We start from the raw sequence: 25427 nt of genomic DNA, 5'->3' as shown, positions 1-25427 counted from the left end.
TGGGATTTCTTCAGGGTACGTTTACATGCTTGGAGGCAAATTCAGACCTGGTGTAAGTAGGTGGGACTCCATGGGCCTGGAGTCACCTGCCACTGCTGCAGGGATGTGTACTTTGTATCAGACACAGATATTTCGGGACAGATTCAATGGGAGTTGGGTGCCTAAATACTTTTGAGAATCTAGGCCACAGATCCTACAGGGATAGACATAATATGGGTATATGGAAAAGTAATATGACTCCATATGCTTGTCTCAAGAGCAGGACAAGTGGCATTTCTAGCACCACCCTTAAGGAGGGTTGCAGGAGAAGAGGGAAGTAGAAGCATACTCAGGAGTTCTGGCCACCTGTTATAGTTCCTTTCCCCTCCCTCATGGAGCTTCAATTCTGGCCCCTACCCCTCCCCAGCAGTTATACCACTGCTGGGAGCCCTGAACTCCTCAGGAGTGCATTTAGCCAGGTGGCTTCAATGAAGCTGGCCTATTTAGACCAGATCCAGATTTGGCCTTAGGACTTGCTGCTACTCCCAATGAAGCCAGTGTCCCTATACATAGCTAGTGAAGTGTGAGTGTAAGTCTTCGCAGGCTCAGGACCCACGGGCTTAACCAGCCCTCTGTTCTCAGATGAATATCACTCCCCATTAGTACAGACAGAGATGAGACTATGCCCCAGGAGCTGCTGGCCCTTACCCTGAAATACCTTTGAAACAAATGGAGATAAAGCCACAATGAGCTGCAGAGCTGAGGCTCACAGAGAAGTATTTAGATTGCACAGCAGCCAAAGCAAATACATTTGCACTGCAAGTTATAGAAAGCTGTTAATCAGCCATGTAACCAATTGCTTTAAGCCAAAAATTATCTTCCTTCTGCATCCTGGAGCCAAAGACCTAACATGACCCTGATCAAGCTAAGCACTATCTAAGGAGTTACACTATAACAGAAAGGGAAGGGAAAGATTTTAAAATATTACCAAAAATGTAACCAATTCGCATGGCTATTTGTTTTCACCCCATCAATGTTTATTGTTTGCCTTTCACTGATTGGATTTGGGCCCAGTTTTGCTCACAAGAAACTGAGGGCAGATCTGCTGCTGCTCCATTGATTTCAATGGAGCTATGACAATTTATACTAGGTGAGGATCTCCCCTCTAGTTTCTGCACGAAGCCATCAGTTAGTAGAGAAGGTTCAGCCATAAACTGGACCCAGGTTCTCCAAAAGGGTTGACAAAGCCCAGCGATGCTTTCATAGCACCTTGGCTGAGTTTAAAGTTCATACCATGAGCTGAAATCAGGCTAAGCTATCTGGGCTTTGGATTTTGTAAACTAAAGTTTTGTGCAGCCATAATAGAGAAACCCAATCTACTCTCTTATTTCTATGAATTAATCCCTCAGGGTCGGGGATAAGGTAATCAGCGAAAGGTTGTTTCAAATGCCCATGCTAAATCACTTCTGCTTCTGGGGAATGAACAGTGCACTGGGGGTACAACTATACTGGAATAAAAGACCTGCAGCACAACTATGGCTGGCCCGGGTGAGCTGAATTGGGCTTGTCGGGCTTAAAACTTGCAGTGTAAATGTTTGGGCTCAGGCTACAGCCGGAGCTCTGGGACCCTCCCCCCTTGCAGAGTCCCAGAACTCAGGCTCTAACTCAAGCCCAAATGTCTACACAGCAATATTACAACCCCACAGCCAGAGGCCTGCAAGCCCAAGTCAGCTGGCACAGGCCAGCCACAGGTATTTAACTGCTGTGTAAGTGTACCTCTAGAGACCTGGTTTCAATTCCTCTCTCTGCCACAGACTCCCTATGTGACCTTGGATGAGTCACTTAATCTCTCTGGACCTCAGCTCCCCATAAAATGGGGATAATGCCACTTCCTTGGTCTGCCTTGTCTCTTTAGACTGTGATCTCTTTGGGACAGGGACTGCCTCTTACTGTGTGTTTGTACAAGACCATGTCCCCCAAGGTATTTAGGCACCTAATTTCTATTGAAATCAATAGGAGTTTGGTGCCTAAATACCTTGGAGGATGCGGGCCTACATTGCTTAGCGCGACGCTGGATGCTGCTGTCATACAAATTATAAAAGCTTGAAAGTTTTCTGCCTCCTCTTTTTGGCGCTTTACAGTTAGCAGGGAGCCTGACCATTTTCTTGCTGGGTTTCTCATAGAGCTGAAGCCAAGTGCTTGCAGGTCCATTTGTTTGCTCCATTCAGTCTGCATGTGGGCACCAATGCCAGTGCCACAGCACAAACAGGCTTAGCCCAGTGGACAGGATTTGCTGCCTCAGTTTCTCCTTTGTGGAATGGGAGTAATAATACCTACCTGGCTGGGTGGTGGCGAAAAAAATCAATCAAGGTTTACGAAGAGGATAAGCCCTAAATGCTGTTAGTTGTATGCATCATTCGCAACATTGACACTAGGCTTAAGGGACCATGGGCCAGATTCTGCACTGCATCTCCTAAATGACATAGTGCAGGGAAGGCAGAAGGGCTTCTCCAACTTACAGCAGTCTATACTAGGTTGCCTAGGGGCTGAGGTGTGGCCTAGAGTCTCCATAGCACCAAGCACTATGGCTACTTCCCTTCTGTAGCTCCACCTCCACCTGGTCCTCTATACCCAGGCTTGCAAGAGGGCAGCATGGAGCTACTTATGTTGGCCCTCTATTGCTCCTAAACAAGGGCCGTTCTCCCTCAGGGTTTTGCAGCCAGGGGTGGCCCTAGACTAAATGGCACCCCCCATCCATTTGTTTCCCATCAAATTGCCCCTTGCTGCAGACTAGATTGCAATTGAGCTTTTCACTTCCTATACTGAGCTCCTGAAGGCTTCTTCAGGGTCATCTTATTTTCTATGCGGGAAAACAGACAGTATTAGGGAGAACAAAAGCTATGTTCCACAGTCTTAGAAAGTCATCAAACATTATGTGTCAAGCATGGCAAAAGAAGTAACAGTATTTCTTTTAAATTGTTGCATGGATAGGTGTTCGATAGATATCTCTGGTGTCTCCTTAAATATTTCCTTTATTAGTTGCCTTAGACTCTGCAAGTCTTAAAACACAAGTACACTTTCACAATTTACACAATAAAACAAGGTTCACAGTATCGCAGCTGGGCTCTCACTTCACTTTGTTCTTATATCTCACTGAATAACAGGTGACACCCCGCCCCTTATATACCCGCGAGGGCATGGCTGACAACATTCTAGGAGGTTTGAGAAAAATGTAGATCTCAGAAAGCCAGGAAGGTTTCACGAGATTCTATAAAGGTCCAGAACATTCTAGGAGGTTAGTGAAAAATGAATCTACATATGAAATACTTGAAACACGTTACTTCAAACATTCTATTTTCCCTTTTGTCCCTAACAATGAAAACAGCACCCCCAGCCTGGTGCCCAGCACCTCAGATGGTTGCCTGGCTCACCTGCCCATAAATCCTGCCTTGTTTGCAGCTCATTTACAGCCCACCTATGTCACTGGACAGCATATAAGTGCCTATGAGGGGCCATAATTTATCCCTTGTTTTTATTGAGCACTCTACTTGGCATTGTCTTACGTTCTCAAACTGGGGGTCAGGACCCCTCAGGGGGTCACGAGGTTATTACATGGGGGGTCGTGAGCTGTCAGCCTCCACCACAAACCCCACTTTGCCTCCAGCATATATAGTGGTGGTAGGTATATAAAAAAAAGTTTTTAATTTATAAGGAGGGTCGCACTCAGAGGCTTGCTAAGTGAAAGGGGTCACCAGTACAAAAGTTTGAGAATCACTGTCTTACAGCCAGAGCCTGAAAATGCTTAATACCCAGCACAGTGCTCTGTCCCATGAGGAGTTCCATTGAAGTCTCATCTCCTGGGTACTCAAGGGTTTCATGGGATAGGTGCTGATTTTGGAGTCAAAAAGCAAATACAGAATCACAGCACCTGTTTCTTGTTTTGCACTCACTGCCATTTTTAGGGATTGTCCCAGTGTAACAACCTCCGGTTTCTTTCATTCATCGCTTACAGCACTGTCCGTCTTACAGCACTGTCCGTCTTTCTTACAGCACTGTCCGTCTTACAGACAGCACTGTCCGTCTTACAGACAGCAGTGAGAAGTCAGGCACTTTTAGCCTTGTCTCCAGCTCCATCAGACTCCCAGAGGCTCCCCACTGCCGTGGGCGGTGGGATGCTGTTGGGGTCTAGGAGACTTTGCTAGTTAGCAAGCGCGGATATCTTTTGTAAGCGTTTGCAAGTCCCTTGTTCTGAGGTCCCCCTAGTGGAAATTCCTTCTGTCCCAGAGCTTGGTTAGCATCACAGGCCCTCTGTTATCTATACCTCGGTGTCAGTGACCCTGAAGTCCCCCAGGAGGGCGGGTATCAGTGTCTGCTTTTGTAAACATGTGTAGGAAATCTCCATTCATCACTCCCACTCCCCCTCTATTATTGTGCCTGTCTTTTGATGCCCCATTCTCTAGTGTACTGCCTTTGTCCTGTTAGCCTCTTGCCGCCAGCAACAGTGGGAAAACATTGTGGAGTTAGATGCAGCTGGAGATGAAGCTAATGATAATCCCTGTGCTTCCCTGTTTGTCTTTCCACAACCGTCTGTGAGGGTATGTCTACTCTGCAATGAAACACCCACGGCTGGCCTGGGTCAGCTGACTCAGGCTCATGGGGCTTGGACAGACAGCAGGGCTGTAAAACTGTGGTGTAGACATTCGGGCAGGAGCCCAGGCTCTGGGACCCTCCCCTCTTGCAGGGTCCCAGAGCTTGGGCTTCAGCCTGAGAATCTACACCGCAATTTTATAGGCCTGCAGCCCAAGTCCCGCGAGCCTGAGTCCGCTGACCCAGGCCAGCCATGGATGTTTAATTGCAGTGTAGACACCCCAAGAGAATCAGTACCCCGAACAGCAAATGAGACATGTTTTACCCTGTTGCATGGTGAGAGGGTCAAAGTCATTGATTTCCTACCCACTGCCACGCCTGCCCAGAGGCCAGACATAATATGGCACTGCTCTTGGTAAACACTCTCCAGGAGTGCTAAGGTCTCCAAAGGCAGGGCCAGGGCCACACACCCCTCCCCCCAAGGCAGAAGGGAGGGGAGCATAGGCTGAGCTCTCTGCTAGGGTGCCAGAGCTGACACTGCTGCTTGTTCTCCTCTGGAGCCTCAAGAAGGAGTTCCCGCCCAAATACCTTCTGGGATTCCCACTGCAGCCCAACCCCTCCTTCCCTCCAGCAAAGTGGTGATTTAAAGACACGAGCTGCCAGCCCTTGGTCACAGTGGCAGAGCCAGTGTTAGAAGTAGGAGCTCTCGACTTCCAGGTTTTTCCCTCAGTCAATTTCTCAATGAGGTTTTTTTGAGCTGGGCCCCCTGAGGGCTGTGTTACCACATGCTGCTCTTGAACCATGCTTGCAACTTCCACTGGCACCAGTGGACGCTTTGCAGCCAGACCGAGGGCAGGGTATGGTGCCGAGTGTGCTGCAGGGATTGGGGTCTGCTAAAGCCACACCCTATGCAGAAGGAGATGCATGGACTGCTTTGAGAATTTGGCATAGCTGGAAAAACATTAATAGTAATTGTGCTTATGACTTAGGTCTTTTATCTTCAAATTACTTAGTCACCAGTGAGTCGAGTTTAACCTGTCACTCTGGCCTCTGCTCCAAGGCTGTTGGCACTTAACTAACCCTAACCCCCAACCAAGACCAGGCCTCCACTGGGCTAGGTGCTGTACAAACATATTAAGCCAGTCCCTGCCCCAAAGAGCTCACAGGAACAATAATGTTGCAGTATCACTGGGCTACCTGTTACAATGGAGGATTGTGACCAGAGTCACAGCTGACCTCCCAAGTAGCCAACAAGCCCTGCAATCTGTAAATCCATATGTTGTGTCAGTGGGCCTCTGATATATTTGTATAAACAATCCCTGTGCCATGTGCTACTGTAATAGCAGCCTATCTTGTGATCCTAATCTCCATAAACAAAGTTCTAAATGCCAACTCACATCTATGCAGAATCTTGCTTGCTGAAACCCATGCTCCGTGTAATTAGCAGGCAGAGCATTTTTACACCGCATATAATGGTACTCACTGCTACATGATTTTGTTGAGACTAATGCTTATCAGGATTCAGAAAGGAATTTATATGGATAATAAGAACATCTAGGGTAACATTCGATAGGATCCAAATTTATGAGGGTTGTAAACCCTCCTGGCTTCAAGGCATAAACCAGCCTCTAAGTATCTGGGATTAGGAAGAACCTTCCCCAAATGGAAGAATATTCCACAGTTGCCAGATGGGGTTTCTTCCACCTTCCTCTAAGGCATCTGGCCACTGTGAGAAATAGATGGACTAGATGGGGCCTTATTCTGATCCACTGTGTACCTAGGGTAAGACAAGTTAAAATCATGAACTCTTATTTTTGCTCCCCTTGACAACAGATGCAAATAAATGGCAAGTATTGCTCTACAACAGTACAATATGCTTACCAGTTTTTATTTATGGACCACATAATGAGATCTCCTAGGTGCTATGGGGATAACAATAGTGATATTCACAATAAATATGTGTTTACTGGTATTACAGTAGTGTCTAGAGGCCCCAGCCATCAATGCCTCAAATTTTGCTTAGACATTTAAGGGTGTCTGGGGATAAAGCTATGTACAATACCCAGCATGCAAGCAAGGCATATTGACATTTTATCCAGCTAGGAAATGCTGCTTCTAGTACCAGGGAATAGATTGAAACTTCATAACAGAAATATATATGAATAAATTAGGGGATGTAAAGTCTACAGAAAATGACACGGTCATGGAGCGTAGTCAGAGACTGACAACTGCCTATATTTTAAATGCTCATCTGGTGGAAAATATCCTCCAGGATCAGAGTCTATATACTTTAAAAATACATAGGGCCAGATTCTCAGCTGGTGTAAAACAGCATAGCTCCATTGAAGTCAATGGAGTCTTATTTTATACTTCAAGAGAGCTACGTCACTTTACACCAGCTATGTCCGTCTTCCCCCCCACCCCACCCCCTTTTTTTTTTTTTTTTTTTACACACACTGAATTTATATGGGGCTGGCCTGACAACTCAGGGGAATGAGGCAGTTTACCCATGGATGAGACTGCTGTCCTGCTCTTCCCATGTGCTACTGCTTTGATCCAGCCAGAGTACTTTTAGGAGAGAGGTTGAACACCAATTTCCATGGATAATTCAATCCTTGGGTCTTCTGCATAGCCTGCCAAGAAGGCACTTAATGCTAATTGTGGGAATATGGACACTTCTGTACTGGCAATTGCACTGAATCTCACCAGATTTGTTTTATAAAGGCTATCAAACAGATCCCAGATGGTGACGAGTTTGGGTCATTACTGATCTGGGACAAAATCCTGCAAACAAACATGCCAGTGAGTAATTTTGCTTGTGTGAGTAGTCCTGTGGAACTCAGAAGGAAGGAGCCCATCAGCTCAAAATCCTAGAGAACATCATAACATAAGTCAAACTGAGAGGATATTCTTTTATGGAAACTAAATTAATGACAAATCGCAATTAAAATGGAGGGTCCTGGCGGTTTCCTCATATGCCTCATAATGTTGCAAAACAAAGTCTCCAGACAGGGAAAGTCTCTGTCCAGAACTGAAACAGTAGTGGTTGCTATAGATAAAGAGTGCGGTAATTTGCTAGAGCTCTGGAGCACAAGCATTGAATAGCAGGGATGTGCTGCAAGGCTAGAATGAGGAGCATTGCCAGAGTTGTGTGTGGAAAGCATACAGACTACCATCAAAATCAGGGCCCAATTGCGCTAGACACTGTAGAAACGCATGGTAAGAGACATTCCCTGCCCCAAAGATCTTACAATCTACATAGCTCTGTAAAGAAACGTGAGGGGAAACAGAGGGTTGACATGACTTGTTGAAAGTAACACAACTGGTCAGTGGCAGAGCCAGAAATAGAAACCAGGGGCTGTATCCTCCAGCCCTGCTCCTTTATCTGCAGTGCTACTAGTCCTTTGCTTTCACAAGCACTAAATTTACACTACGGTTACAAAAATAATAAAAACCAAAGCAATTTAACTCAAAGTAGGTACACCATTGCATTCTAGGCCATCAAGGAGGAGTTTAAAGGGGAGAAAAAACTCTACAGTCATTAAGAGAGCATGAACACTCAGCGGCAACCTGCATATCCAGAGAATGACAGAAATACCCAGTGGTACTGTACATGTGTGCACAAAGGAGGAATGGGGAAGACTGCCCTACATCATAGACTGAAATTATTCAGAGGGCAGAACAAGAATTGAGAAATAGAAACATACATCAGAAACATTTATCACAAGGTTGAAGGCGCCTCGAATTAACAAGGCAGTAGATCAGGAGAACATATATTTGATCTCCCAGAAACAGGAGATGCTTTTGCAAGTTCAAGGGAGACCCAGAGGCCTTGAACACAGTCCACATAGCTCAGTAATTTAACAAAGTTCCAGGGACACTACAGAACAATGTATAGAAAAGGCACTTTGACACAAGCTGCAGGGCAAGGGGGAGAGGGGGTGTTGCACCAATTAGGTAACCCAGTGAGAGGATTTAGCCTAAATGGAGGGATTACAGTTTCAAGAAAGTGGTGTTGTGCCAAGGAACTGATTGTATCTAATTGGAATATTTTAGGCAAATGAAAGAAAAATCCTATTGGGAGTTTCAGAGTGTAAAGTTATCAGACAAAAAAATTCCCATATTTTGTCTGAAGAGGTAGCAAATGAAAGGCAGCCAAAAGCAGGAGCTTTTCAAACCAAAGGCCAGATGTAATACAAATTAGGCCTGGGGTTTGAGCTACAAAAGCCAACACAGACCTTGGGAACTAGACTGTTCAGGGGACTGCACATAACACAGAGCCTTGTGCTTCTAGGTCACCAGGCCCAAGTTAATAGGGACTGAAACTTGGTGATCCCAGCCCAGTTCCTAGTGGACAGGTGCCTACACCATACAAACAAGTATTGCAAGGGAAGTTTTGTTGACAGAAGCCACAACAGGATAGACATGGCTGGGATCAAGGTGTTGAGCTCACAATGGCTTGGATTAATCTTTTCTTCAGTTCTGGCTGGTTTAGGCTGGAACTCGAAACTCACTGGAAAATTCCATCAACAGCTCAGCATTAAACCTGGTTTCTACACAAAAGTGAGTCCCAGAGGTTCACTCCAAACTGAGCCTAGATTTCCTCAGAAGGTTTGCACAGATGGTGTGGGCATAGCTTCCATCTTATACCTGTTCTGGAGACAGAGCACCAAATTTATTTAAGCATACCCCTGGCTAAGCCACAGCCCAAAAGCCATTGTGTAATGATGTGCTGTGGGGATTCCTTTTGTTGAGTCCCTCTTGATGTGTCATGCAGGAAAATAAGTGGGTAAGTGACTTGAGAACAAGGATGAAAGCAGGATCAAGAATAGCTTGACTCCAATGACTTGCTGTATTGTCTGTTGAGTTTTCCAAAGCAAATAGAACTCCAGGACTGTTACTTTTGCAACCACACATGGTCCATGAGCACAAAGCAGGACCCAGGAATGACTCATGGGCATTTTTCTAAGGCATCTTGGTAAGGTGGGAAATGAAAAGAAAACAAACAATGTTATGCCACTCAATAGTTATGCTGAACTTCTGCAAAGGCCATCTGGGCTCCAGCTCTATGTTATGATATATATCATTTTAGGATTCACGATTGCATTCCTGAAATAAGACCCTCTAGCTCTGCAAAGATATACAAATACTAAGGCTATTTTAGGATTAAGAGCAAGATATTAATACAAATCAACGCAAACAAAGGAAAGGTGCAAGGAGCATCCTGCATGCAAACAAAAACAACCAACCACAAATGTTCTATTTTGAGGTACAAGCGAGAGAGTCATAGTGGCAGAGATAATTCTGTCAGCCTCTTGGACGCAACCCAATGTAAAGTAGAAATTCAGGACAAACACACCTGATTGTTTTTATACTCCCAGAGTATGGGGTGCTGCTGCTTCTACTGTAACTGAGAGTCTTACCAGCATAATCTGCAGGGACTCAGTTCAGATTTGATGGAACTGTAACTCAACTCACATACACATTTCAGTTCCAGAGTGGGGTTCTTAACTTACAAAACCCACATCAGACCTTCAGTTGTAAGAGCCAGGGTAGTTCCATATTGATTGTATAGCTCCCAAGTGAGGTTGTGGAATCCCCATCATTGGAGGTTTTAAAGAACAGGTTACACAAACACCTATCAGGGAGGGTCTAGGTTCTCTTGGTGCTGCCTCAGGACCAGAGGCTGGACTGGATGTCTTTGAGGTCCCTTCCAGCTGTACACTTCTATGACTCTATGATTGCAATGGAACTGTGCAGGTTTACACCAGCTGAGGATCTGGTCCTCTAAATCCAAATTGTCTCTCTAATCCAGGGGTGGCCAACCAGAGTCTGAGAAAGAGCCAGAATTTACCAATGTACATTGCCAAAGAGCCACAGTACTACGTCAGCAGCCCCCCTGCCAGCTCCCGCCCCCACTCCCAGCACCTCCCACCCACTGGCAGCCCTGCCGATCAGCGCGTCCCCCTCCTGCCCAGCACCTCCCGATCAGCTGTTTCGTGGCATGTAGCAGGCTCTGGGGATGAAGGGGGAGGAGCAAGGAACGAGGGCTCTGCAGGCTCTGGGGAGGGGGCAGGAAGAGTTGGAGTGTGGGGAGGGCTTGTGGCAGAGCCAGGGGTGGAGCAGTGAACACCCCCTGGCACATTGGAAAGTTGGCGCCTGTAGCTCCAGCCCCGGAGTTGGTGGCTACACAAAGAGCCACATGTTAATTTCTGAAGAGCCACATGTGGCTCCGGAGCCACAGGTTGGCCACCCCTGCTCTAATCTGTTTATTCTCATCCCTTACTGCCCCAAGTGGTAGCTGAAGTCCTTTAATGCTAGTGTCCACACTGGGCAGCATTGTCTCAATCATTTAATTTTTTTCTTTTGGCCCATCTTGCCCCAGGGTGGCATCTTGGCAAATAAAGGCATGGGGCCAGGACAGGCAGGCAGGGAGCCTGCCCTGGCCCTGGTGCGCACCACTGCCACCTCAGAGCCGCTTTAGGTAAGCGGTGCTAGGCCAGAGCCCGAACCCCTCCTGCACCCCCATCCCCCAACTCCTTGCCCTAAGCCCCCTGCTGCACACTGCACCTCAACTCCCTGCCCTGAGCCCCCTGCTGCATCCTGCCACCTGCCCCCCAACTCCCTGCCCTAAGCCCCCTGCCTGCACCTCACACCCCTCGTGCACCCCAACTCCCTGCCCTGAGCCCTCTGTCGCAGTCCGCATCCCTCCTGCACCCCTGCCCTGAGCACTGTCCTGTACTCCACACCCCTCCTGCACCCCAACCCCCTCCCTGAGCCCCCTCATACACCCCGCACCCCTCCTCTGCCCCAATCCCTTGCTCTGAGCATGTTCCTGCACACCGCACCCCCTCCCACACCCCAATCCCCTGCACCAGCCCTGCTTACAATTTCCCCACCCAGATGTGGCCCTTGGCCCAAAAAGTTTGCCCACCCCAATCTAGACCGTCCCTGACAGGTGTTTGTCCAACCTGCTCTTAAAAATCCCCAATAATGGAGATTCCACAACCTGCCTAGGCAATTTATTCCAGTGTTTAACCACTCTGACAGTTAGGAAGATTTTCCTAATGTCCAACCTAAACCGCCCTTGCTGCAATTTAAGTCCATTGCTTCTTGTCCTATCCTCAGAGGTTAAGAACAACAATTTTTCTCCCTCCTCCTTGTAACAACCTTTTATGTACTTGAAAACTGTTCTCATGTCCCCTCTCAGTCTTCTCTTCTCCAGACTAAAAAAACCCAATTTTTTCAATCTTCCCTCATATGTCCTGTTTCCTAGACCTTTAATCATTTTTGTTGCTCTTCTCTGGACTTTTTCCAGTTTGTCCACATCTTTCCTGAAATGTGGTGCCCAGAACTGGACACAATACTCCAGTTGAGGCCTAATCAGCACAGAGTAGAGCGTAAGAATTACTTCTCGTGTCTTACTTACAGTACTCCTGCCAATACATCCCAGAATGATGTTTGCTTTTTTTGCAACAGCGTTACACTGTTGACTCATATTTAGCTTTTGATCCACTATAACCCCGAGATCCCTTTCTTCAGTACTCCTTCCTAGGCAGTCATTTCCCATTTTGTATGTGTGCAACTGATTGTTCCTTCCTAAATGGTTGACCCAATGTGATAAATTTTCCTCAATGACTATTGACCCAACGGCTGAAAAGATGCTTCTCCTTCAAGAGGCAGCAGAGAGATATGATAATGTAACAGGCTGCAGATTAGACTTTCATTGTAAAGAGTATGTGAACATCAGACCTTTGTGGCCATTTTCTGCTTGCAGTTACATTTGTGCAACCCCATCATGATCATAAGAATCCTAATATCATGTAAGAACACACCCAAGGAGCAATTCCTGAAGGTATTGTCTGAAGTCTGGGATTTTGGGACTCCGGGGAGGGAAAAGAGAAAAATCATCTCTGCCATAGGTTTTAATAATAGTGAACTGGATTTCTGCTGGCAGACATTGTTTCTGTAACTTAAGAGTGGAGAGCGTGCATGTGTGGATGCATGCGCACATGAACAGGTCAGACTGTATGAGTGATTGGGTTTCCTCTAGGGGTCAGGGTTAGTTTCTGTACCAGCCAGAGAAAATCTCCTACCTCCCAGCCTGAAGGAGCAAGTTTACACATAGGTCTCCATTTCTGATGGAAAGGAAAAACATTGCAGATTCTCCTCTCATTTATGCTAGTATAAATCTGGAGCAATTCCTTTGAGGTCTAGATTTACAGTGGGGTAAATGAGAACATAAATCTAATCCCTTGCGTCCTCAGCAGGATAAATCTCACTTTATGTTCAGGGTCCATTTATAAATAGTTTTTAAAGGGTTAATAAACAATTAATAGATTTTTTTAATAAGTGGTTTAATCAACTTACTTATTGTTATGGAGTCTGATAAGTTGCTTATAACCTTATAACACTTCCTATTGAAGTGTTTATAACCACCTATAACACCCTTGCTCATGTCTATAACATATTAATCTTTTATCAACCCTTCATAAATGGAACCTTAATAAAATTGCTTATTCTTTGGGGAAAAAGATAACCAAAGTATAAATTGGAAACGAAGTGGGGGGCGAAAGGAGAGCGGCCACACACACACACAGAGCAAGTAAAATAAATCAATCTACATAGAAACACAGGAATTGCCTGACCAGGTCACCGCCTTGGTCCATCTAGACCTTTATCCTGTCCAAAGCATAGCCAGTAACAGCTGCTTCAGAGAACATACATTATGAGGTATTCATCCACCAATTATGGAGCAACAACCTGAAGCATAGGAGTTGTATCTCCTGTACTTTTTATCCTCTCATAGAGCTTTGTTTTTCTTATTATCCATATAAAAGTCTGTATCAGTTTTTGAACCCTGCTATAAACTGTTGGCATCAGTGATACCCTGTAGCGGTGAGTTCCATCAGTTGTGTAAGCTCCCCCACCACCCACCCCCCAAAAAACCCCAAACACCACACCTCATATTAACTTTTCAAAGAAAGAATTAGGAGGTGCCAGATTCAGATACCCTGACTCATGGTGAGTACTATCTGACTCGTTGAGCAATTCAGTTGATTCAAGGAATAAGGTTCTACCTAATGTGAATAACTGTGTCAGAATCTGGCCCTGAATATAGAAATGCATGAATAATGGCATTTTGCTAATAAGGTGCATGGCTTAAACACTGGCCATAAAGATGCCAGCCATAGACCCTTAGATCTGACACCCAACATCCTGAAGACATTTATCACTCAGCTCCCTTATGGTTTTAAATTCCTAAAGCCCAATGCAAACAACTTATTGGTTAATTTTTCCATGCTTTTGTACATTTTTGACTGCCTCTCTCTTTCCATCTATTCAACAGCCTCAATTAGTTTCTTCACTGATTCCAATCTCTGTTGCTCCTATCAGTGCCACCATTGTTTACCCACAATACCTTTGGTGTCTGCCCCATATAGGCATGTCCATGCTCGGTTCCCATCAATTCCTGTGCAACTTTAGTGGTGCCATCTCATTCACATCTTTTATGTATTCTCTGATGCAGAGGCCCTAGTGAGTTTCCCGGGATGCCTTAGCATTTTAAGCAGCTCTTCCCAGAGCTGGTCAGCTGAAAAGCCCTTGCTTCTACAAAAGAGGGATGACATCAGCTAGTGCAGAATCACCATGACAACCGTCCGAGATCAGCAGGCCCACAACATGTTGTTTGAATAAGTAAGCAAAGTTTAATTCTCAACAAGTTTTGGGCAGGGCCTCAGGCTTTAATTGGCAGAAATGGCTCTCTCTGTGTTCCCAGACATTTTACCTCTACTCCTGTCACTATTTTTATGAATGAAAAAATTTTCTTCAGATGTGGAGAAGGGGAGAATGTTTTAAAAATGGCATTTGGAGTTCAATTCAGAGGTAGGGCCAACATGTAAGCACCAAGTTACACTGAGACAGGAGGCCAGATCCCTTACTCAGCTCTCACTCGGGCAAACTGTCACTGAAATCGCTCAGTGGGGAGTTCTGCCTGGGAGAAGCATTGTGGGTTTGGCATATAAGGCCTGGTTTGACATTCCATTATGGGGAGTCAGGCCCATAATTTATAATCACCTAGGATGAAAGTAATGAAATGAATATAATGAGTGTTAAAACCCTCAGGTTCTGAAACTATTGTGAATGGATTCTGATCCACAGCAAAATTGTCTCCAAACTAACCTTTATAGGCTAAGAATTCCACATTTTAATCACACACACACACACACACACACGGAGGCTATATTGTGATAAGCAGAACTGGGAAGGAAGATATTTTAGATCCAGGAGGGTAATTCTCCCAATTTTTCAGTTTTAAAATGTGATTACTTTCTGGAAAGCCCCACTCTGTTGTTTGCATCATTGTTGCTTTCCAGCATATAAACTCATTATTAAATTGAATCGTGCAAGAAGATTAGCTTTCTGGATCCAGAATACTGTACTTTCTGATTCTTCATATTGGTTAGTTATAAAACATATGTATCCCATTTGGTGTGATTTAAAGTTTGCGTAAACCATGAATGCTTCATTAAAACAGCTGCTCACAATCTGTTAGTATACATATTTTCCACCCTTATACTAACCATGAAAAGGGGCCCAGCCAAACAAACACCCAGCACTTTCGGGGCATTCACAATTTTGGCCTGCATTCAAATTCTGGAGCTTGATCTTATTTTTCATGCTAATATTCCAAGTCTTGGGTCCGCTCTGGCTGCTTTGCACCACTCTGGGTCACAGGGTGTGCCCATGGAGGCTACATCCCAAAGAGGTGAATGCAAAGGGGAACCTCGCAGAGTTTCCAGGAGCCTACATGGGTGTTGCCATGTAGGGGTTGTTCTGTGTTCAGTATCAGCTCATAATTGAAAAAGGATGTTCATGCTGCGGAAGGCTCTCAGACACACACATCTCTTCCTGGAAATATAAATCCATTAGCCCTTGCCTATGTCTGTAATAATTTCACTTGAGGTGTTGGATAATTATCTGAGATCTGTCTCATTTTCTCTGACAGCCCTTATGTACAGGGTCCTAAAATCCAGGTTCCAGCCCAAGCCCGGGTGTCTACACTGTAAATTAAACAGCCCCTTAGCCTGAGGCCCGCAAATTCGAGTCAGATGGCACGGGCCAGCCGCGATTTTTTAATTGCAGTGTAGACATATCCAAAGAGTCTAACCCAAAGTGTTGAAATCTCCTCCCTTCTGCCTGATCTCTTCCTCAGCACTGATCAAAGACTTGTTTGCTGGCCCGCAAGGAATGTTTGACTTGGAAAGATTCATCATGCCAGGATGTCAGCCTTCTTGGCGTCAGCAGGCCTAATTCTGCCTTTAATCACCCGGGTGCTAATCTGGTGTAATTCCATTGGAATCAGTGGGGTTACAACAGATTGGTACTGGTGTGACTGAGGACAGAATTTGAATTCTAGTCTCTGATCATAGCTGGCTCCCTACACAAGTTCAGAGAGCAGGATGCCTCCTTATCCAACTTCTGTATCTAATCAGGAAACAATTAAACAGGATTAAAAAACAAAAGACAAAAAACAGCAATTTGGATGACTCAGTCATGCCACTGTCCTCAAAAGAGGAGTTCCTCCTCAGACCTGAGCCCCAGCTTGTATCCCAGTTGACTTATATTTTTGTGCACATTTGCTCATGTCTTTATTTTTATAATAATTGTATTCTTCTAGCCTGACTTGAAGCAGTTCTTCGGAAGCTCCACAGCAAATCAACTCCTTTTGTACGACATCCATCCATCTTCTTCCAGCCCTTCTCAAACTTTGAAGGGGAGGTTAATACCCTATTTCCTACATATTCTTCCAATCTCCGTTTCACATGCCCAAACCATCTAAGCCTGAATTCCCCTCCACTTTTCTATAATTGGTGCCACCTTCACACTTACCCTCATTCATTCATTCTGAACAGGGTCCATCTTTGTAACTTCAAGCATCTTAACATTTTAATTTCCACTGTAGTGGAAATCTTCTCTCGTCTCTTTCTCAGTGCCCAGCATTCGGAGCCATTCAAAAGGGCAGGCCTAATTGCCATCTTGTAGCTCTTACTTTTCAGTATGATGGGAGTGCTCCACTCACTTATCTCCATTTAGTTCATGCCTTTCCTCTTCTGCTTATAAGTTCATCAGTGAGATCATCATTATCCTGTACTATCAAACCTGGATACTTGAACTTCCATACCTTGATAGTGGCTGGCCTCCCAGACTTACAAATCTCATTAGATTCAATGGTACCTTGAAGGAAGACAAAGACAATATACGGTTCTAGATCTACTGATTTTCATGCCATTTCTTTCAAGTACGTGCCTCTATTGCTCTAAAACTTGTTCCACTTTCTCTTTGCTTTCTACCACCAGCTCTCGATCTGCAAAAAGCATTCACCTGAGCACTGTTCCCTTTAAGCTGTGCACGTGTGCATGCGCACACAGATCCTAAACCCCACGCCCATGGCAAAACACCGCACGCACAAAAATTTGCACAGAAGCACAACAATTTGCACAGAAGAAATTTTTTGCGCACGTGGCCTGTCAAAAATTAGAGGGAACATTGACCTGAGGGGTGCTACCCTCTGCATGTTTTCCTAGAAGTTCATTGAGCACCAGCATGAACAAGAAGGGCTAAGTCCAGAGCCGGGACATACTCCAGCTATTTCTAGATACTGTTCATTTTTCCCACATAGCCTTCTAACTGTGGTAACAGAACCCTTGAACATGTCCTGGATGCACAGACACCGACTCTAGCGGTGCTCTAGGGCTGGAGCACCCAGGGAAAAAAAATAGTGGGTGCTCAGCACCTACCAGAGGGTCCCGCTGATCAGCTCTGCCCCCTCCCCCTCAGCACCTCCCACCCACCGTTGATCAGCTGTTCAGTGGCAGGCAGGAGGTGCTGGGAGGGGAGGGAGAGGAGTGGGGGCAGGAAGAGGTGGAGTGAGAGCGGGGCAGGCTCAGGGGAGGAGGCAGAACAGGGAGGAAAGAGGCGGGGCAGAGGTGGGGCCTTGTGGGAAGGGGTAGAATGGGGGCAGGGCCTGGGGCAGAGCAAGGGGTCAAGCACCCCCGGGGAAATGAGAAAGTCAGTGCCTGTGCCTAGATGAGTCTGATATAAATCTTCAGGTATCTGTTTCATTCGCATATGCCACCGGATGACTTCTCTCAGAACATGGTCACAAGCCTTCTCCGGGGTTCCACACAAGGCCTGTGAGCCAACAGTTGGTGCCTGCACACAACACCGCCCATATTCCCTACTTTTCCATTTCATTACAACATCATTCACACACTCCAATGCTAGCAGGGCCCACACAGATCCTGACTTATCCACCCTTGATACCAACAGCTAACAAGTCACTTTCTTTTAGCAAAGAGCATTGGTAGTGTGGGAGTTTGGGCGAGGAAAGCCAGTATGATCAGAAAGAATGAGCCAGTTCCTCTACGTGTGTGTGTCTCTTTCCAAGCTCTTTAGTAGCAAAGGGACATAACACTGAGATAAACGACCTCTTCTCTACCTTACAATCTTCCAGTCAGAGCAATGAGAAATGTGGCAGAAAAATGTTTGTTTGATTCCATATTGGTTCACACATGTGCGCACGCACACACATACACACACACACAGCTTCTGATGCACAAAAACCACAAAGCACACTTTAGCCAAAGCCACCATATTTTCCTTGATTTGAAGTCAAAACTGTCAAGTTCTGCCTGTTTTCCTCCTGACACTATCTATCAGCCTCCGCCGCACTCTGCCACCACCTCAGTTTTGCTGAAAGGTTCAGAGACCTAGCACGAGTTTTGGATGTGTGATTAAAACAGTCAGATCTCAGGTTTGATTTATGAAAATTTTCATACCGCAACATTAGCACTTAGAGCTGCTTCCTGTAGTATATGTGGCTGTGGTTCATAGTGAGAAATTGGCCAGAAGGGACCATTATGATCTAGTCTGACTTCCTACATAACACAGGCCAGAGAATTCACCCTGTGATTCCTGCATTGAGCCCATAACTTGGACTAGAGATGGATCATGTCTTTTTGCTGCAAATGTTCTGAGATTGCTCTCTGTGTAGTGCACCTTTAAATTTGAATGCACCTACTCTCTGCAAAAGGCTGCTACCTCTGGGGAAGCAGAGTGATGCAGATGGTCATTATGGGGGAAGGACAATTGCCAGGCTTTCCCTTTCTGGGGTTAGTCATTTACTCCTCCATGGCATTCAGCAGGGGTACTAAATGCTGCTGGGAGAATGTATGAAAAGGCAGGATTTTGTATAACTGGGCTTGGGGTATGGAGACCCGTGGGTCTTGTAACTAGAAAAGGGCCTGGGGAAGACAAGCTTTTGGCTTTATACATGTAATCACGATATAGGTTTGGTTTTTAGCTGTAGACTTTAGTTCTATTCAGTATGATCATGACCCTTATTCATTTTAGCAACATGCCTTTCTTTCTACACATTCCCCATTTACCCTCCCCCTGAGACCTGACTAGCACACACAGACTAACAAAGGCATGATGCTGCACAGAATTCCTGATGCATTAGTAGAACTCTGTTGGTTTCAGGCACCTCCCTTCTCGGGGTAGAGGTCATGAATGCTAGTGTGCTTCACCAGCATTTGGGCTAACAGCCAATGCACTGCTAGAGAGGAGTTGTGTGTTCTACAGTAATAGGAGTTGTTAAATTTAGATTCTATCTGCCCATCTCTTTGCTGTCCAGGTGGCAAGTCAAAAAGCCATAACATTACATTTTGGTTTTAAGAATGGGGCATCCTGGCCAACATTCCTTCTGTCAATAAAGCTAGTCTCAGGAGCCAAGCTGTGTGGGAGCTATTTCTGAGCGCACTATGGCTATTCTGTTTGCCTACACAGTCACTGCAAAGCCAGGATCTAACTCATAGATATAAATTTGTGCTTTTCAAAACCAAAACAAAATAAGAATAATCCCACAAGGCAAAATACTCCACTGCACGCGCGTGCATACACACACACATCTCCGCGAGAGTGGAGGAAAGAAAGAATAATACCTTTAGTCACTTCATGAACTACTGCAAAGGCACACAGTTACTACAGTGATGAGGCTAGTATGAAAACTTATTTGGAATAAAATAGCTTTGTAAAGCACAATGGGAAAACTTGAATATGCAATTGTGATCCAAATGCTGTTCTAACCATCATACTAGGGGGAAGTGCCTGATGGTTGTGTGCTGCAAAACATGCACTGCTAAGCTCCTGGGTTTGGACCCCCTCCTCTGACAGCCAGTCTCAGAGTGATCTCATCCAGTCACATGCCTTCACCTAACACTGTCTGTCCACTAGCCCAATGACTGTCTCTCTGCTCCTAACAGTTTCTAGAGCTGGCTGAAGTTTTTTGTTTAAAACTTTTTTCCCCCTTCAAAACTTTCACAAGTATTCCATTTTCCAACATTTGGGGGAGTGGGCATAGAGGTTGGACTCACCACCATGGTGCTTCCTCGTGGTCAGGTATGACTTAACAATGCTTTGGTCTCTAGTGCCCCCTGCTGACAGTTGTTCCAGTCCTGCAAGTGGTATGCCTCGTCTTGTGACTCAGCCCTCCAGCCAGGTCACTTTAAAGTCTTTCCCCTTGTGGGGTAAAGAAAGGGTCCAGTGACCTAAACTCAAATGAACATAGCTCCTTGCTCCCACATGGGCTCACTCCTCTGCTGATTCTTCACTCTTTCCTGAGCACTGTGGGGTTTTCCTTCTGCTCTTGTGCAGGGCAATGCCTCCCAGGGCTTTCTCCATAGAGGCCTGACTCCACACTCAATAGTCCTTTTCTCTCCCTTGTGCAATAGTATTTCCATACCACTTTTCCCGGTATCCTGTGGGGGAACCCAGCCTGTCCTTCTCCACTCAGTTCAAAGCCAGAGACCCTATGAAGAGCAGCCAAGGTCCTCTTCATTAGATCCCTTGCTGCTGCCTCCCTACTCTCCTTCCAGTACCACAGGCCTGTCTCCCAGCCTCTTCCTGGGCTCTTTATAAGGATCAGCACCTCCTCTAGCTCCTCCCCAAATATCTGGTTCTTCCCTTTGTGTTAGGGTCAGTCACAGGAGCTTGTTCCAAGCCTGCGTCTTCCAGGTATCTTCCCTAACCACCCTCTGGACTTCTTCATTGCCCTGCAGGGGCCTTCCTACTCCACATAGGTATCTCTATAACCCAGAGAGTGGCTGCAGAGTTCTTCCCTCTCTCTCACTGCAACTCCTTTCTGCTCCCCACTTCCTCTCTTTGTAACACCACCCAGCTCCTTCCCAGCTGGGCTTCATTACCTCTTCCACCACCTATGTAGGAGAGACATAGGGGGTTCACCAAAAAAATCATACTTTTTATACAGCATTTTTAAAAACAAAAAAAGTTTCAAAATTTCCCAAATGTTTCAAAATTTGACTTATTTGCATTACAGTGGCACCTAGAGGTTCCAGCCAAGACTGGGACTCTAATGTGCTAGATACATACCCTAATGTACATACAGGTAATGAGAGACAGTCTGTCACAGATTATTAGCTTCATTTTATAGATGGGGAACTGAGGCACAGAGAGACAAAGTGACTTGCCTATGGTCACAAGGGAGTCTGGGGCAATCCTAGTCCAATGCTTTAACCACAAGGCCATCTTATCCCTCAATGTGTGGTCAAATTACACAAACTGATATTTGTATTATGGGTTAATGTTAGTTTCTGAGACAGATTAGGGCTAGTGCGTAAGAGAAAGGAATAGGAAACAGCTACCTTTTGTCTCTGCACTGCGTGGCAGACATAAAACCGTTAATTTCTTGCTTTATGAAGTGGCCTTTTTAAAAATTTTAAACTAATCCCACAGCAGTCAAAGGCCATCTGCATTGATCAAGGGCGATTTACTGCCTAGGTTTCAGGAGCTGTTCTAAAGGCCCAGTTTGCAAGTTATATCAACACATTTTATTCCCAATGTGTGGGGAAAGGGGGTTGTTTAGTAAGAGACAGAAGTAAATGCTGGCAGTGAGTCAGGTGGCATAGATTAGTGAGATAATCAGTAGAGATAACATACTTGGAAATTGTTTTGCACCTTGGCTTCCGTTTATAAAGTTTAGGTTCTTCTGTTTGGAATGCATGCTTTCCCATGATGCTTTGGATGTCTTACTCTAAAAGGCACGTGTACAATCTCAGGATAAAAACATAATACAGATTAACTCAATTTTATTCTTCTACTCATCTTGGATTAAACTCCTGACTGTATAGAGCATCAGTACAAGGCCTGTGAACCATTTAAATTCCCAGCCAAATCCTAATTTGAGGCATTATAGGGTTTTAAGTGGTGCATATGCTTCGCAGTGGCTTCTGGAGGTGGGAAAAATTCACCCTTTCAACAGGAGGATTCAAAATGTATATATTCTTGCAGGCGGTGGTAGGAAAAATTACAGACTGGAATGTCCACAGAGATATTTTATTTATTAATTTAGATCACAATTGTCACCTGTAGACCCAACATTTATTTCCTGAGAAGATGTGAAGGAACAAAACTTGTCTCCTACAAATGTTTGCCGTAATACCATCCAAGTGAATTCACGATTTTTATTACCATGAATGTCTGATGCAAATCCTTCCCCCCCCCCCACATATTTGATACAGTTCTTCTGCTAGGACACCTCCTGGTGTTTTTGCTCCATACAGTAGTGTAATATACTGACTGGTCAATATCATCTCATTGTGTTAGTGAAAAACTAGAATAACACAGCCCCCAGAGAAATCAAGCAGTGCTCTTCACCAGCACTCCTGAGAGTTTGTTCTCAACCTGGCTACCTAGAGCAGACTATCAGTGCACAGAAGAGCAGAAAGCAGCTGAAAGGAGAAGTCAGGAGATAATCAGCATTTTCCCTGCACCACAGAATAATTCAAATTATGGAACAAAAGCTGGGCAGGATCTTTTCCCCCCCTCACAGAAAACAGTAATCATTTTTTTAAGGGGACATGGTCGTGATGTGGCAAAACACTACTCCTGTCAATAATCCCATCCTTATTCAGCGAAACTGGATATCATAGAATCTTAGAGTTGGAAGAGACCTCAGGAGGTCATCTAGTCCCAAACCCCTGCTCAAAGCAGGACCAACCCCAACTAAACCATCCCAGCCAGGGCTCTGTCAAGCTGGGACTTAAAAACCTCTAAGGATGGAGATTCCACCACCTCCCGAAGTAACCCATTCCAGTGCTTCCTAGTGAAATAGTGTTTCCTAATATCCAAACTGGACCTCCCTCACTGCAACTTGAGATCGTTGCTCCTTGTTCTGTCATCTGCCACCACTGAGAACAGCCTAGCTCCATCCTCTTTGGAACCCCCCTTCAGGTAGTTGAAGGCTGCTATCAAATCCCCCCTCACTCTTCTCTTCTGCAGACTAAATAAGCCCAGTTTCCTCAGCCTCTCCTCATAAGTCATGTGCCCCAGCCCCCTAATCATTTTCATTGCCCTCCGCTGGACTCTCTTCAATTTGTCCACATCCTTTCTGTAGTGGGGGGGCCCAAAACTGGACGCAATGCTCCTGATGTGGCCTCACCAATGCTGAATAGAGGGGATAATCACATCCCTCAATCTGCTGGCAATGCTCCTACTAATGGAGCCCAATATGCCAATAGCCTTCTTGGCAACAAGGGCACACTGTTGACTCATATCCAGCATCCCATCCACTGTAATCCCCAGGTCCTTTTCTGCAGAACTGCTGCTTAGCCAATTGGTCCACAGCCTATAGCAGTGCACGTGATTGTTTCGTCCTAAGTGCAGGACTCTGCATTTGTCCTTGTTGAACCTCATCAGATTTCTTTTGGCCCAATCCTCCAATTTGTCTAGGTCACTCTGGACCCTATCCCTACCCTTCAGCATATCTACCTCTCCCTGCAGCTTAGAGTCATCCGCAGACTTACTGAGGGTGCAATTGATCCCATCATCCAGATAATTAATGAAGATGTTGAACAAAACCAGCCCCAGGACTGACCCTTGGGGCACTCCGCTTGATACCAGCTGCCAACTGGATCATCGAGCTGTTGATCACTACCCGTTGAGCCTGATGATCTAGCCGGCTTTCTATCCACCTTATAGTCCATTCATCCAATCCATACCTTTTTAACTAGCTGGCAAGAATACTGTGGGAGACCATATCAAAAGCTTTGCTAAAGTCAAGGTATATCATATCCACCACTTTCCCCATATCTACAGAGCCAGTTATCTCATCCTAGAAGGTAATCAGGTTGGTCAGGCATGACTTGCCCTTGGTGAATGCATGTTGCCCGTTCCTGATCACCTTCCTCTCCTCCAAGTTCTTCAATATGGATTCCTTGAGGACCTGCTCCATGATTTTTCCGGAGATTGGGGTGAGGCTGACTGGTCTATAATTCCCCGGATTCTCCTTCTTCCCTTTTTTAAAGATGGGCACGATATTTGCCTTTTTCCAATCATCAAGCACCTCCCCGATTGCCACAAGTTTTCAAAGATAATGGCCAATGGTTCGGCAATCACATCAGCCAACCCCCTCAGCACCCTTGGATGCATTGCATCCAGCCCATGGACTTGTGCATGTCCAGCTTCTGACATTTCAGTCCATATTCTTTTTGAAAATATATTCGTGATATGAATCTGACATAACAGATGTACTTTAGGCAAGATGGGTCTTGTAAGATATCATTGGAAAGATTATAATTTACTGAATGTGATTATCCAATTTGTATGCCTGTATCATTTCTAGATCAGAAGTTAGGAATATTGACTATGCAACTGTATTTCAACTATGCTACTTTGGGTGACTCCCACTGCTAACACTTCAGGTACAACAATGGAAAAGCCAAACAGGGCTTATGGCCCATCAGCAAGGACAATGCACTGTGAAAAGGCTTGGCCTTCCTGCAGACTCTCCATACTGCCACTGACTCATGGACACTGATACTACAGATTCGGGTGGTCTTGTCACTGATACTAAACATTACCTGGAACTTCTTGTAACTTTCCACTGGAAGGGAAGGGGTGGGACAGTCAAATTTGGGAAACAAAGGGATTTCCGCCTTATGTAAATCCTATTTAAGGGTGAGGAGGAAGGCAAATGGGACTCCTCCTCTCCATTGCCTTGTCTGCCCAAGAAGAAAGACTGCTAAAGCAACCTGAAGGGAAGGCAAGGGGGGAGTCCAGACTGAGGTCCAGTCTGAAAAGCCAGGGGTCCAGTCTGAAAAGAAATATTACTGGAACTCTGAACCACAGAAATTTTGCAACCTGCCTAAAACAACATTTAAGGTAAGAAATTACATTTTGCATCCGACAAAGTGGGGTATTCACCCACGAAAGCTTATGCTCCAATATGTCTGTTAGTCTATAAGGTGCCACAGGACTCTTTGCTGCTTTTACAGATCCAGACTAACACGGCTACCCCTCTGATGCTTGATTTTGTAACCTGTTTCATAAGTATATTGAGCTTAGCTTGCGGCTTTTTTTTTTTTTTTGGTCAGTAATCTGCTTTGTTCTGTCTGTTTTCTCTTATATTCACTTAAAATTCACCTTTTGTAGTTAATAAAGTTATTTCTTGTTTATTATATAACCCAGTTTATGTAATTTCTTACTGGGGGGTGGGGGGAGAGGCAAGAAGTTGTGCATATCTCTCTCCACATTGAGGGAGGGTGCAAATTTCATAAAACATTTGGGTTTGTACCCCTTAAAGGGAGTGGGCACCAGAGCGTTGGGGCAAGCCCCAAGGCTGAATCTTTCCAGAGTGGATCTCTGTCTCTGTGCAACTGGGTGTGGCCCTGCCTGTGTGCTTGGCTGGAAGAGGCTTGTGAGCCTAACCCAGCAAGGCCAGGTAAAGGGGACCCAGGCTGATAGAATAGGCTGACTCAGTGGCATCCCAGCACATCAATGGT

At 45.4% G+C, this 25427-nt stretch overlaps 1 protein-coding gene across 2 annotated transcripts in view; it reads right to left on the bottom strand.

The window, feature by feature from the left end:
* The window catches only part of TRIM16 (tripartite motif containing 16), a 200533-nt gene that overhangs the window by 99518 nt on the left and 75588 nt on the right, over nt 1–25427 (bottom strand). The window contains exon 1 of one of the 2 annotated variants that reach the window (XM_073310760.1): nt 13988–14071. The exons of the other annotated variant lie outside the window; for it this stretch is intronic. Coding sequence (XP_073166861.1) covers nt 13988–14032 — 45 coding nt within the window. The 5' untranslated portion in view covers nt 14033–14071. Of the gene's footprint in view, nt 1–13987; nt 14072–25427 lie in introns of those variants that run through there. 2 annotated transcript variants of the gene reach the window in all.

The sequence above is a fragment of the Lepidochelys kempii genome, chromosome 14 (genome assembly GCF_965140265.1).
Source record: "Lepidochelys kempii isolate rLepKem1 chromosome 14, rLepKem1.hap2, whole genome shotgun sequence".
NCBI classification, from domain to species: domain Eukaryota; kingdom Metazoa; phylum Chordata; order Testudines; family Cheloniidae; genus Lepidochelys; species Lepidochelys kempii.
This window is presented reverse-complemented; position numbering and strand designations above follow the sequence as displayed.